The sequence below is a fragment of the Copadichromis virginalis genome, linkage group LG1, assembly GCF_057382275.1.
Source record: "Copadichromis virginalis isolate Kocher_CV1m ecotype Utaka linkage group LG1, C_Virginalis_male_GT1.1, whole genome shotgun sequence".
Lineage (NCBI taxonomy): Eukaryota > Metazoa > Chordata > Actinopteri > Cichliformes > Cichlidae > Copadichromis > Copadichromis virginalis.
Window position 1 is genome coordinate 12,890,221 of NC_140618.1, and position 15,927 is coordinate 12,906,147.

Consider the following 15,927-nt stretch of genomic DNA (forward strand, 5'->3'; position numbering starts at 1 on the left):
AATGGTAAGGGCCTGGCAGTGAATCGAAACTCCCTGAAATTAAAGTTTAAAGACAGTTTCTGACTTTGAACAATGACAAACATTAAATATCGGAGAAAAGGCTTAGCTTTTGTCTTGGTATAACCAAAAATACGGCCTACGCATGTGGTTTCATCGCACATCAAAAACAGGAAAGTATCTGGTTTTTAGCTTCAAGCAATAAATAAAGGAATATTTTTCAAGGCAAATATTCCTTTTACTTTTATTGGTGCTATTATATTTCTATTTGGGTTTTTATACAGCCTCTTTTGTATCCACATCCAAATTGCTGATCCCTCTCCAACTAAAAAGCTATTTGGCCCTTCCACATGAAAATCTGCAGATGTATCATCTTCGATTTCGGTTTTCCTGCCACAGAAGCCTTTTGCTTAATCTTACTTGGATGTGTTGCTCCAGGTTTGATCTCAATGGCAGAGCGGCTCCAACTGTCCTTCTCCACCTGCGACATCCTCTCGCGGGTCATCTGGTAGGAATCATCGGTGGCACACACAGTGATCTTGTCCTGGATGCTGCCCTGACCTTCCAGCTGTTCGCGGCCGTCACTACAAAATAAAAAACAGCCAGCTGTTGAACTTCACGGCATTCTGCTGCTTTTTAAAAACATCCTTTAAGTTATCTCAAAGCAGGATGGCAGCGCAGAACCTTTGCAGCAGAAAGTGACTTTGTGGCGGAATCTGGCTAAACCTGTGGTTGCTGTATGTTATGTCACTGTCTAGATTTAGCTCTGCAGCCTGTGACATGTGAGAAAGGCTATATATCCGGGTTCAGAGCAGGACAGACCATGTAGAAAAACCGCCAGGATTAACTTGGCTCCTGTCGGCATGCTTGCAAAACAAGAATCATCTTGGCCAAAAGTAAAAAGTTAAAATAAGAACCTGAGCTCCATTAATGGAGCAAATAAATCAGAGATTTACAGAGCTGCCAAAATCCAACAAACAAACAAAAACAGAACAAAAAAAAAAAAAAAAAAAAGTAGCAATTCCTGCTAATTTGAGACATTTTCACTACACAATAACATAAGTGACCAATGGCCACTCTTTCACTCTGTCCTCCAAATATCAAAACAAATGCAGGGGGCAACGGGAGCAAGATATTGCTGTCATGCTGATGTGCCGTTTCTCTTGGCTGCAGTAACTGGCTGAAATGAAAGCTAGTTAAAGTTCAGGCCACAATTAGCCATCTGGCACCAAGAAGCCGCAACAGAGCATAACCTTTAGTTTCCAAGCATATCCACTCCATAAATAAAGCAACGCGGGTCTCAGTAATGAGAGGTTCGGCCCAGAAATTTACAGGAAATTACAAGTGCCCCATGGTCTGTACGGTAAGATGCAAGCAAACAGTCTCTTCTGATTTGCGAGCATAGGGAGACAGTGTCTTCTGAGGTTATGAGCCACTACAAGAGGATCAGACCACTTACACATCTGGAAGCTCAAAAGTGTACTTTGCAAAATTCTCCACAAATGATGCACAAGCAATACGCAATCCTTCTTCATAACCATTTATGACCCACTGGAAGTGGGTAGTGGTGTACTTTGTTTGCATTTTCTTCTACATTTGGAACATTTTTGGGCCGCAACCTTCAGACAATACGTGGATGCCAGTAGCCATGTATGCAGGCAACCAGCTATCAGACTGAAGGGGGCTGAAAATGTGGATTCAGCAAAAAACAGTATTATAAATCTTCCAGACTGAATCTGAGGCTGGCCTTCACCCAACCAGCCTAAATTGTTGATGCAATGCAAGATGGATCTTGGTTTAAACATTTTTGCAATCCTTTATTTTTCTTTTAGTTTCTTGTTCTTAGCTGATAAGAGGGTTAAAAGTTGGATAAGTTGTCCTTACAGAGAAGCTCTTTTGCATACTTTTGTTGTAATAAGTGATTATTTGAGTTGTTGCCTTCATATCAACCCAAAGCAGTCTAATCATTCTCCTCTGACCTCAACAAGCATTTTCATCCAGAGAATTGCCGATCTCTGCATATTTTATTTTTCTGACCAGTCTCTGTAAATCCTAAAGATAGTTGCGCTTAAATCAGCTTTCTTCCCCATTCTGGTGGTCTGTTTGAACTTCAGTTTACATGCCTAAATGTACTGAGCTGTGGCCATGTGATTGGCTGGTATGTGGGTATGAAGTTTGTGTGTACATCTATTTGGTCTTAATAAGTGATAATAACCAACATAAATGTTAGCAGCATATTTTAAGTCTGCAGGTGGTTCACTGGGGTTGTGTGTGTGTGTGTTCTGGCAAATTCGGTCAGGCATATTGAGCGAGAACTTTTGGCTGCGCTTATCCAGAGAAGAATAGCCAAGTTTGAAGTTTTAACAAAGAGTTCTTTTTTTTTATTGAAAATATTTGCCAAAATTCTTTGCTGATTAATGTAACGGGGAAAAAGGGATTTTTGATTAGTCTTCCATGGTGCTCAAAGTTGGATCTTGATTCAGTGGCGATAATAGTACTCGACTTGTGAAAACAAGTTTCGGATTCATACCTCGACACATACTGATGGATGCAGTCAAAGCTGGCCTGTGGCTGGTCTTTGCTGTCGCTGGACAAGTAAAAGGAAAAGACACGGAGGGCAGAAGGAGACTCTGAAGTGGGAGCTGGGATCTTGATGTACTGTGGAGAAAACAGAGGAAAAGATTTTTATTTTAGCAGATGCAAATAATAACAAAGTCGAATGAATGACCAAGTTGCATAAGCGTGTTAAACGCACCCACAAAACGATAATAAATGTATTCCAGGTTTTCCTGCCAGCTGATTTTGTCCTTAAAACAGCTTATGTAAATATTGTGTGAGCGCATTACCCCGCAAAGTAAAAGAATGGTTTTATTGTTTCATTTGACTGCCAGCTAGTTGCTTTAACTTATCATTTTCCTAAGAGATTAAGCGTTTTTGATCATATTTCAAACTGTCAACTCATTGCAGGGAAAAGCAATTATCTACTCAGCACAATTTTAGGCAAGCTGATGCCAGATGCATTTAAGCCAAGAACACGGGACCATCCAAAGTCAAGGTTTCTGCAATCACCATAAATCTGTGAAGTTTTTATTTTCACAACACAATGCCACAGAAATAAGACTAAGTAACATGCACAATAATGCATAATACCACCAAAGGGAATTTACTTTATTTCATCAACAATTTTACCCAACAGGATGTTAAATGGACAAAAAGCAGACTGAGACTTTGGTTTGTGTGCAAAAGTGAACCCCCCCCCACCCCAAAAAACAAAACAAAACAAAACAAACAAAAAAAAACCCCTATACTGTGCACTGGCTGCCCAGCACAGCAGAGCAGACACATGCAGATAGCATGGTTTCTACAGGAAAGGGAACAACTGTGAAGTTTACCATGAGGAGGATGGGAGGAGGATAAATAAAAACATTAAAAATAGCACACAGAAAATTGGTGCTTTGTGTATTTTGACTTCTCCTGTGCGACAGGGGCTAAGCTAAAACCTCCAAAGGGAGGTGCCCAGGAGACATCCTAACCAGATCACAGAACCACCTCAACTGACTCCTTTTTAGCAGTACTCAGCCACATGATAGGATGTGGTTCTGTGTAGAAACTACGGACAACCAACGTACTGCCACATGGTGATCTTGAGGAAAAGGTTCCTTTATCTTGTTCCACCACCACAACACAAATTAGAATTTCATTTATTCACTGTAGAGCTTACATTAAACTCAAACATTCAGTGACTGAAATTGGAAACATGACAGTACGCCAAATCCCTTTGGGGTTGGGTCAGGAAGAGGACCTGACATTAAAAAAATAAATTAAAATAACAATATTTGTTGCTACCTGCTGTGGCGACCCCTTATGCAAATAATGGAGCGGCTCAAAGTAAGGCAAGGCAAGTTTATTTATATAGCACAATTCAACAGCAAGGTGATTCAAAGTGCTTAGTTTCTACATTACGTTACACACAATGATAAGTCATTAAAACAATTAAAATTCAAACTGGAAGTAACAGCTCTCGCTCCTTTGAGCACCCCCATATTAAATTGGCAAAAATGGTGCAAAATTCAGCAAAATCAACATGGTGGGCTTCCTGTTGGATCTGGAACGCAAGTCGTTTTTTTACTGAACTTTACTGAATTTTATTTAATTTAATTTTGTAGGCGGTGCTATGGTTCTATTTACAGATTTCGTTCCTCAAGCATGTGTAGCTCTTCAAAAGTGCAATTCATTTTTATAAACAACAAACAGAGCAATTTCATTAGCACCTTCATACTGTTTGTTCCCCCCTAAAAATCACACTCATGTGTGCACAGTAGTGTCCTACTGCACACAGGTTGGAAAACGCATACTGAAACCAGGCGACATGTCAAAGTCTGTTAGAGAAGAAATCTGCCAACGCAATGTGATGATTATCTCTGGGGTAAAATGTGGGAGATGAATAAAAACAAAAAAACAAAAACACTACAGTTGCTTGAGAACAAACGCTTGGACTATGACAAATGAGCTGTGGAGAAATACTGCATTAAAATGACAAGGTTTACACACCTTTTAGAAAAAACACAAACATCACTCGCTTCATTTTTTTGTTTTGTTTTCGTAGCATTTCAACACAGTCTCGCATGTACAATGAATCACACACAGTTTCTCTCAGAGGTTTTAGACACTTTGTACTGCTCTGTAACTTTAAATAAATCTCCTTGGGTAAGCAGTGTTTTTAAGAGTCCGCTCCACTGAGGCGTCCATAAGATCTCCTGGCAGACTCAGTGGAGCGCAGCAGAGCCAAGGCTGTAACCTCCAGGGCAGACCAATGCATGTGAGTGCACACACACACACACACACACACACACACACACACACGGAAAAGGGAGCATGAGAAAAAAGTTAGGATCAACGTTGATTTGACCACAGAAAAAGATGTAATTGTAGGTCTGTGAGCAAAGTCCTGAAATATTTACTTTCATTTATGGGAAATTTGTAGAAGTTTTTTTTTTTTTTTTTGAGGGGGCATATGAGTGAGTAAAGGCCACTTCATCAGCTACAGGAAATACAGTGACTGAGTTGAGTCTCAGAGTTCAGAAGACATCCACATTGTCATCGCAGTCTCCTAACAGTGGCCGGGGGGGATCAGCAGTTTCATATCGGCCCATTCTTCATGCTGCTGGCAGCTGTGGCGTCCTTTTGGGTTGGGAAGCAGCTTAAAGTGCAGATATCACGGGGGATTTCCTCTGTTTTCTCCTTTTCTGTCTCCTCACTACATGACTCTGGTTTCATTCAGAACACAATGTGCAGTCCCTGCTCAGATTTTTCCAGCTCCAAGTGTGGACGTGACACAGATGCTCGGGCTTGGGCATTAGCACTGAACGGCACAAACACATACCACAGAATGTAGTTTCTAAGTTACTTAAGCTGAATATAATCTAAAAAAAGAATCAGACTCTAAAATAGAACTTATGATTGGTATGCATGCCCTGTTAGAAATTACTTTGTTTTCATTAGGTATATATTTACATTTAAATGGCAGCAATTACACAACTTTAGGAGCCAAAAATGATCACGCTGGTATGAGATCCCTCAGTTTTCCATTAAACTCACATTCTCACATCTCTGCCTTTATTGACACTTTTTCACTTTGCACATGTTCAAATGCGCATTAATGCAAATATCCAAGCAGCCAATCACATGGCAGCATCTCAATGCATTTAAGCTCAAAGTTCAAAATATTAAGAACCATTTATTTATCCCAATTAATGGATGATCAAATTGTTTATTTTGAACGTCACCGAAGTGTCAGACTGCCACACTTTGTAAAAGCAGTAACTTATTTTTGGCAATTCTGACATTTTTAAACCATTTTTCTTGTTTCTTGCTTTTCCCCCACCACTATTTGATATTAACTGCTCATGTTTTTAATTTAAAGCTTCGATTAGCTCAACAAAAGATTAACTCCTTTATGTTTCACCTGGGTGGAAAACAGTTTCTATTGCTTGCCCCCTCTATATACAGAGATACAAATGTTGAGTGCATTTTGGATAAATTAGCAAGTATAATATGGTCTCATGTGAAGAGCTGAAGGTGAGGAACTGATGATAATATATTGTTTATATATCAGTTTTTAAAAATCAAAAGTCTCTACATATCTAGAATGAAGACATATGCTATGTTTTACGTGTGTACCACTTTAAAGAAACAACAAGAGCCTCATAGGCTATTAAACCGAACAAAACTAATACTGTTATAGGGAATTCTGATCTACTCTCATTCAGCTGTGTGGCCCATTACCTCTGTGTATTTGCCTTTAAGTCACCTCAGATGTTTTGCAAGTGTGCAACAAAGAACAGACGTTGGGTCTCTTTTCTTATCAGCCTGCTGCACATGTCTCTACTTGCAGGCTTTCATCACAGGAATTTATACAACCTATATTTAGCTTAACTCGGATGGGACAGAGCAGTTTACATGTAGCTACACAGGTGGATCTCAGTTCCTGAAAAAGTTGTGTTTCTAATTCAGCCTTTGCTGAACTGTGTAATGTTTTTCTGAGATAGTCCTGCAAGTTAACACTGGATGTCTCATTGTTTATAAGAAAATGGAATACAAAAACATGTTGATTACACAGGGGAGAAGACCAAAAGCATTCCCCCCCCACCATAAGACATTTCTGTTAATGATTCATAAGGCGATGCCTGCATTTTCTTCAAAGCAAAAAAACAAAACAGAACAGAACAGAACAGCAATAAAGTTTAAAGTCTTGCAAGTTAAACAACCACATTAGGCACACAAATAAAAATGCTGATTTACATACAGATGTCACTGCAATCACTAACGCTTAGTGCATCTCTGTCAGTCCAAATCATTTTACACCTACAGCTTATTTCACGCAACAACCACTTAAGCTGCAAAACCAGAGAAGCAGCCATTAAATAAGAGCTCATGTTTCATCTGAAAAAGCAGAGAAACAGTCTGAGACAAGCAAGGGAAAAAAAAAAAATCTATTAGTTGATCAAACAGAAAAGCACTCATAAACTGTTTTGAGAAATATAATTATTATATTTACATCTAAAAGTAAAATCACAATTACAAAAAAGTAACTGAACAAACAAACAAACTGTGCTGCCCAGTAAGACTCAGAGTAAGACTCAGAGCACACTAGATTATTATAGTGTATTATAGTGTGTTGGGGACCATGACCTGTCTCATCATGATCCACTCATGTACAGTGGGGCAAAAAAGTATTTAGTCAGCCACCGATTGTGCAAGTTCCCCCACCTAAAATGATGACAGAGGTCAGTAATTTGCACCAGAGGTACACTTCAACTGTGAGAGACAGAATGTGAAAAAAAAAATCCATGAATCCACATGGTAGGATTTGTAAAGAATTTATTCGTAAATCAGGGTGGAAAATAAGTATTTGGTCAATAACAAAAATACAACTCAATACTTTGTAACATAACCTTTGTTGGCAATAACAGAGGTCAAACGTTTACTATAGGTCTTTACCAGGTTTGCACACACAGTAGCTGGTATTTTGGCCCATTCCTCCATGCAGATCTTCTCGAGAGCAGTGATGTTTTGGGGCTGTCGCCGAGCAACACGGACTTTCAACTCCCGCCACAGATTTTCTATGGGGTTGAGGTCTGGAGTGTCATGATTCGGCCGTGTGGCAGGCAGGATGAGGACCCAAATTGCAAACTCACACACACGGGGGATAAACTCAAAATGCAGCTTTATTGCTGATAAGTGATAAACAATAACGATGATACAAAAAGCAATACAAAACTACACTAAACTGGGAAAAGCTAAAGTAACATATACTGGAAGACACGGGGAGAACCACACACGGCATGAGGGAGAACGCGACGCCGAACAGAGGAAGACGCAGACAGAAATACACAGAGGGTTAACGAGGAAAGTGGGAACACACGGGGAACACAGCTGACACAGATAACCATAACGAGACAGGGCGGGGTGAACATAACACTGACGGGTACAGGCACAGAGGTTCAGACAGGAGGAGAGAGAGCACGGGGAAAACACAGACATAACGGGCTGGGGAAACATGAAACAACCACAAAGGGAGACGAGGGCTCATAAATACATAGAGGGCACACAGGGGGGAGAGAGAGCACGGGGAGAACTTAGACATAAAGGGCAGGGGAAACATGGAATAAAACATAAGGAGAGACGAGGGCTCACAGATACACAGAGGGGCACACAGGGGGTAAAAGCCATGAAGGGAAAACACTTAGGGAACAACACAACAGGGCAACTCAGAAAACATGGTCTAAATAAGGAACGAATATACAAAAATACATGGAAACTAAGAATACTGGGCCAACACGGCCCAGGACCATGACATCACCCCCCCCTTAAGGGCTGGCTCCCGACAGCCCAAACCCGAGAAACAAAAACAAAAACAGAAAACAACCCACCCAGGGCGGGAGGCGGGGGACCAGGACGGAGGGACCAGAACGGGAAACAAAACAAACAACAGAAAACACAGGAGCACATGACCATAGTCAAAATAAAGTTCAGGGGGCCGACCCAGAGCCCACAGGCACAAGAGTTCACGGGTCACACGGTCGGGGGGCCGACCAGGCGGGTAGCACAGGTGGCAGAGCTGGTCCGGAGGCCGGCCGTGCGGAAGGCAGCGGCGGCGGCGAAGGAGACGACGGAGCAGTTCAGGGGGCCGGCCGCGCGGAAGGCAGCGGCGGCGGCAGAGGAGACGACGGAGCAGTTCAGGGGGCCGGCCGCGCGGAAGGCAGCGGCGGCTCTCCAGTGTCAGGCGTGCTGGCCATGGCCCGGTGGGCACAGGACCAGACGAAGCACAGGCTGAAGACTCAGAGGCTGCTGCAGCTGACGAAGGCTCGGAGGCTGCTGCAGCTGACGAAGGCTCGGAGGCTGCTGCAGCTGACGAAGGCTCTGAGGCTGCTGCAGCGGGCGAAGGCTCTGAGGCTGCTGCAGCGGGCGAAGGCTCTGAGGCGGCTGCAGCGGGCGAAGGCTCTGAGGCGGCTGCAGCGGGCGAAGGCTCTGAGGCTGCAGCGGGCGAAGCACAGGCTGGACTAGGCGTAGCAGAAGGTGGCTGGATGGGCTCCTCGGGCCCTCCAGCTGATGTGGCATGGTGCTGGACGGGCCCCTCGGGCCCTCCAGCGGAGACAGGAGGCTGAACGGGCCCCTCGGACCCTCCAGCTGACGTGGCATGAGGCTGGTGCGGTTCTCCCGAACCCCCAGCTGACGAGGAAGGTGGCTGAACGGGCCCCTCGGACCCTCCAGCGGAGACAGGAGGCTGAACGGGCCCCTCGGACCCTCCAGCGGAGACAGGAGGCTGAACGGGCCCCTCGGACCCTCCAGCTGACGAGGTAGAAGGCGGCGTGGGAGCCGCGGAGTCCTGGATGAGCTCATCCGAGCTCCCAGCAGGAGTTGATGCAGAGCCAGAGAGATTTGAGACCCCCGGCTGAATGTTAGGCTGACCAGCGGACCGTACTGCTATCGGGGACTGGGCTACAGGAGCTACTGGAGCCTGCGCTACAGGCGGCACTGGAGCTACTGGGGCCTGCGCTACAGGCGGCACTGGAGCTACTGGGGCCTGCGCTACAGGCGGCACTGGAGCTACTGGGGACTGAACCGGGGGTGACACTGGTGTACTGGGGTGAAGGCAGCGAGGATGCAGTCTCTCTCTCAAGGGAGGATCGAATGATTTAGCGATAAATCTTGACGGGAAAAGATGCTGATGCTGAGAATACCAGGCAGCGGGGGCTTCCAGGAGGGTAGCTGACTGAACTGAGGGTGGCTGCGAGGGAGCTAACTGAACTGAGGGTGGCTGCGAGGGAGCTAACTGAACTGAGGGTGGCTGCGAGGAAGCTAACTGAACTGAGGGTGGCTGCGCCGGCGATAAGCAGCTCGCGTCGACATCCGCCACACAAAACACAGCCCCTGAGCGAACAGTCACTATGTCTGGAAAAGACACAGAGTCCTCACTCACCACAGCAGGTGAATTGGAAGTCCGAGTGTCCGGCTGTGGGGTGGTGCGTCGTTGTACAGTGTCTCCGGAGTCCAAACAAAAGGGGACAGAATTATCCGAGCCCGGTGTTAAAAAAACAGAGCCACTCACAGTTGTGCACGGGTTAAGAAGTCCGGGATCCGAAGGCTCGGGCTGAGAGTGTGACACACGGTCACTCTCTCCCAGGGGTGAAAACTGCTCCGCTGCTCGGGAACGGCGACGACGTGAACGCCGTTTTCTCCGGGAAGGGGGAGGAGACGAGCCGGGCCGCGAATCCGTCAGCGGGCCGGGCTGAACATCCTCCGGCTCTTCGTACAGGAGCGACCGCTCCGGGAGGACGCCTACAGTGGAGACGAGGAAGTCCTGGATGTGGGGGTGGAGCGCGCCGAATAGCCACGGGAGTCCGGACACCATCCGCTGTAGGCGGACGGCTACGGTCTCCCGGTACTCACCCTCGGGCAGCACCACCCACTCCTGACAGTGGTACTCCACTGTATAAATCAGATCCTCCCGGAGGTCAGCGGAGGGGTTGTGAATTGCTGGGTCCATATCGTGGTCGCGTTCTTCTGTCATGATTCGGCCGTGTGGCAGGCAGGATGAGGACCCAAATTGCAAACTCACACACACGGGGGATAAACTCAAAATGCAGCTTTATTGCTGATAAGTGATAAACAATAACGATGATACAAAAAGCAATACAAAACTACACTAAACTGGGAAAAGCTAAAGTAACATATACTGGAAGACACGGGGAGAACCACACACGGCATGAGGGAGAACGCGACGCCGAACAGAGGAAGACGCAGACAGAAATACACAGAGGGTTAACGAGGAAAGTGGGAACACACGGGGAACACAGCTGACACAGATAACCATAACGAGACAGGGCGGGGTGAACATAACACTGACGGGTACAGGCACAGAGGTTCAGACAGGAGGAGAGAGAGCACGGGGAAAACACAGACATAACGGGCTGGGGAAACATGAAACAACCACAAAGGGAGACGAGGGCTCATAAATACATAGAGGGCACACAGGGGGGAGAGAGAGCACGGGGAGAACTTAGACATAAAGGGCAGGGGAAACATGGAATAAAACATAAGGAGAGACGAGGGCTCACAGATACACAGAGGGGCACACAGGGGGTAAAAGCCATGAAGGGAAAACACTTAGGGAACAACACAACAGGGCAACTCAGAAAACATGGTCTAAATAAGGAACGAATATACAAAAATACATGGAAACTAAGAATACTGGGCCAACACGGCCCAGGACCATGACATGGAGACTGGCTAGGCCACTCCAGGACTTTCAAATGCTTCTTACGGAGCCACTCCTTTGTTGCCCGGGCAGTGTGTTTTGGATCATTGTCATGTTGGAAGACCCAGCCTCGTTTCATCTTCAGAGTTCTCACTGATGGAAGGAGGTTTTGGCTCAAAATCTCACGATACATGGCCCCATTCATTCTGTCCTTAACACGGATCAGTCGTCCTGTCCCCTTGGCAGAAAAACAGCCCCATAGCATGATGTTTCCACCCCCATGCTTCACAGTAGGTATGGTGTTCTTGGGATGCAACTCAGTATTCTTCTTCCTCCAAACACGACGAGTTGAGTTTATACCAAAAAGTTCTACTTTGGTTTCATCTGACCACATGACATTCTCCCAATCCTCTGCTGTATCATCCATGTGCTCTCTGGCAAACTTCAGACGGGCCTGGACATGCACTGGCTTCAGCAGCGGAACACGTCTGGCACTGCGGGATTTGATTCCCTGCCGTTGTAGTGTGTTACTGATGGTGACCTTTGTTACTTTGGTCCCAGCTCTCTGCAGGTCATTCACCAGGTCCCCCCGTGTGGTTCTGGGATCTTTGCTCATCGTTCTCATGATCATTTTGACCCCACGGGATGAGATCTTGCGTGGAGCCCCAGATCGAGGGAGATTATCAGTGGTCTTGTATGTCTTCCATTTTCTGATGATTGCTCCCACAGTTGATTTTTTCACACCAAGCTGCTTGCCTATTGTAGATTCACTCTTCCCAGTCTGGTGCAGGTCTACAATACTTTTCCTGGTGTCCTTCGAAAGCTCTTTGGTCTTGGCCATGGCGGAGTTTGGAGTCTGACTGTTTGAGGCTGTGGACAGGTGTCTTTTATACAGATGATGAGTTCAAACAGGTGCCATTCATACAGGTAACGAGTGGGGGACAGAAAAGCTTCTTCCAGAAGACGTTACAGGTCTGTGAGAGCCAGAGATTTTCCTTGTTTGAGGTGACCAAATACTTATTTTCCACCCTAATTTACGAATAAATTCTTTACAAATCCTACCATGTGGATTCATGGATTTTTTTTTCACATTCTGTCTCTCACAGTTGAAGTGTACCTCTGGTGCAAATTACTGACCTCTGTCATCATTTTAAGTGGGGGAACTTGCACAATCGGTGGATGACTAAATATTTTTTTGCCCCACTGTATATTGTTTATTTCTTCTTTTGTCGCTCATATATTGTGTGTTTTACATTGCTGTGCTTGAGAGACACCGTCGACCAGAACCAAAATCCTACTATGTGTTTGCACATATATTTGACCAATAAATGCGATTCTGATTCTCTGCATCACCTCCTGCAACTCTAGTTAGGGACTTCTGGATAACATCTGGATGTGGATAGCATCTATTCTATCTATTACACACGATAGCTAAACATTAGTCAAACAAATACAAACATTAGTAATTCTGATACTGTAAATCTGATATCTGTACTTCTTTGTCACTCTTAACATGAAAAAGTAAAATTGTATTATTGGTATTAAAGTCTTAAATTAAACCTTCAGAGGTACTCTGTTAGCGTGCTAACAAGCTTAACTAAACTTAAGAACACAGAAAATACTATGCTAAATATTAGCACACGTAACAGGAAATTTATACTTGTGTTAAATGTATGACTTTGGTCATTCGTAACCAAAAACACCCCAGAAACACTACAACATAACTTATGCCGTAACCTGATGTGCACCTCCCTGGAAATGTAACTACACATAGGGTTAACACAGCTCAGAGCTGTTTTGATTGGCCTGTTCAGTACTGTCTAATACTCCTGTGCAGCTACTTTTTCACTGCAGGTTTTGGATTTAATCAGTGACAAAATAATCATCATAGCTTCAATATAATAACTCACTGCTGTCAGCAAATTTCTAGAGGGAGATGCAAAAACTTTCAGAATGGATGTGAGATAATGTACGAAGGAGTCGAAAACCCAGAGGGACAAATGATTGCCTGAATATTCTTTGAAAATTTAAAATGCTAACCACAACAAAGAGAAGCATTCAAAGATGGAAAAAGTCCCCACGTTTTAATTGTATGTGGGTGGTACCACATATGAAACATCGGGACATTGCCAGAAGATAATTAACATATAAAACACCACGTAAAAGCATCAAAGCTGGTAATAGCGTTGGCCATTCATGAAAGTTAGGTTGAAGCCTCTACAATGATTCAGCGCCTAAATCTAAGTCAGTCATAAGCCCGTACATTACTGAGCTGCTAGTGTTGACTGAAGAAGACAAGGAAGAATCAATAAGGAAAAAAAGAAATCAACATCCCACAAAGAGGAAAGGGTTTAAAGTCTGCCTCCAATGGGCTGCTGACTGGGAAAAAAATGGATCTCCCTGTTGAAGCTCAGTCTGGGGGGAGTTCTTTTTTTCTCCTCGTCTTTTCTCATGTTGTGCATTTTCCATTGTTGTTCAGTTCCGGGTCGCTGCTCGTGCGGCTGACCGGCCAGCTACCTAGCCTGACCGGTCTCCCCAATGTGATGTTTGTGTATTGTATGTACGGTCGGCAAGGTCAGTCTCTTATTTGCCCCTTGGGGATAAATAAAGTCTTCTGACTGTGTTATCATGAGACACGTTTACATCTCTAAACATTGGCCCCACCCACGAGCTTCAGCTTAACAGCAAACCATTATGTCATAGATCCTACAGTTGTAGAGTCAAAGCCCCCAACTCAAGGAAACCTCTGATCAACAGTCCTTCAGACAGGGCATCACACAGCAGATCTCTGTCAGCTTAGAGACCAATGTAACGTTGGATTCACCAAGAAAACAAGACGCAAACATCGTTCTGCTAATTGTGTTAGTTCATGATACATTTTGTTTGATCGTAATTTAATCACCTGACTCTTAAAAGCCCATATATGCAAATGACATAATGAAATAATGAAGTATTTAAAGTCATAAAGTTAAAGTACCACTCTGTGAATACATAGACAGCCCTCACTGCAGGAGGGGAGACCAGATCACCTCCTCGCTAATTAGCACACAAAACCCCTGAACGACCGATTTAAGCTACTTTCTTGACCTGTGGAGAACATTCTCCAACCCACTGCGATCTGCATATTCAACCTGAAACTCAACCACCTTAGAATCACCTAATATGCATGTCTTTGGACTTTGGGAGGAAGTTGGAGCACCTGGAGAGAACATGCAAACTGCACACAGAAAGCCCCAAAGTGGATTCAAGCCCAGGGCCCTCTCGCTGCGAGGTGACAGTCCTAACCACCCGGAACTAAATTTGTAGTTTTGCCATTTCAATATATTTTATCAACAGAAAACATTTTCTGTCTTATTGCATAATAAAAACTCAAAATAAACACAGAAACATGGTGTTCATGTGAGTTAGATGGTGATGAGTCGTGCTGCTTGATTTGAATATGACTTCCAATGTAATCTGACTTTCACGTGAAGCCTGATAAGCATTCATGGGTGATATGTGACAGCAGGAAGGTGACTAAGCACCACACTTCACAGGACAGAAGAAATTATACTGGTGGTATTTTTAAAAAAACAAAAAACAAACTAAAAATCTGCACATTAACTTTTCTTTTTTTAGCAGCATATGTTTTTGTCAGCTTACAGCTGAGTTCACACATAAAACTTTGCAAATGTAAGGCACTTCTAGGTGAAAATTAGAAGTCTGTAATTGCCAAGAGCATCCACTTTTGGATGCTGCCGCTTCTTCAGTCAGGAGTTCATCATTACAGGATGTTTTCACAGTAACTTTCAATAATTTATGGACTGTTGTGCTGCGTGCCGTCACAAGACTACAGCTGTCACAGATGCCCCGTCACGCAGTGCACGTAGGAGCAGTAGCTGGCTGCTCCACAGGCAGACATCTAGATCCCCACCGTCCAAACTACAACAATCACTCTTGTTCCCAGCCACTGGGGCCCATGCCAAAGCCAAGCGTATTCTCTTGAGAGACAAACACTGCAAATCAAACCCAGAGAGGCACTCGAACAAAAGGACTGGGCACTTTAAGAGTTCAACTGACCGTGAATAATGAAATATTTATTGTCTTCCTCTGAAGTGAAATATCCAAAGAATCTGTGGGGTTGCTTCTGATCTTTGTGCTTTTTAAATGAGGCAAAAAGAAAACCAGATTAACCAAACAGGGCGCAAGTAATCAGGACGGTTAGGTATTCTACAAATATTAACAAAGGTCTCGTCTTAAGAAATTTTTGTAATAAAAATTGCTTTGAAAGAGACTTCTGACCTCAGTAATGCTCGGTGACCCCAGAGGCCACAAGGCAAAGAGGCAAAGCAAGCAGAGCCTGAATCTGACAAATGTTTCTGTTATCCCAAATCGAGAGATAACAGAACTCATCATTCTTTTTTATTGTAAGTTAGACAGTTGGGCAGCCTTGTTCCAGTTTCTGCCTTTTCACTAATTCCCCCACCATCAAATATTATGCCTCTCCTAAATCGGGTCTGTGGTACAAAGTCCAAATGTCAGTCTGTGTCTCATCATTGTCATAGGTTTCACCATTCGTTTCCTTTGAGCTTTTCCGTTTCATCCGTGTTCTTCAACTGTTAACGATTTAAAATCAGGTTAAAATGGTCGTAAAAGGTGCCATTTTCCCAACTAAAATGTGCAAGCTCATA

General features: G+C 44.2%; 1 protein-coding gene across 1 annotated transcript in view; it reads right to left on the minus strand.

Moving 5' to 3' along the window:
• Nucleotides 1-15,927, minus strand: part of LOC146718423 (RNA polymerase II elongation factor ELL-like) — a 41,041-nt gene that overhangs the window by 11,976 nt on the left and 13,138 nt on the right. Inside the window, exons 3-4 of the mRNA XM_085451322.1 lie at nucleotides 2,528-2,655; nucleotides 418-581 (exon numbers count right to left, since the gene is read on the minus strand). Coding sequence (XP_085307448.1) covers nucleotides 418-581; nucleotides 2,528-2,655 — 292 coding nt within the window. The remainder of the gene's footprint in view (nucleotides 1-417; nucleotides 582-2,527; nucleotides 2,656-15,927) is intronic.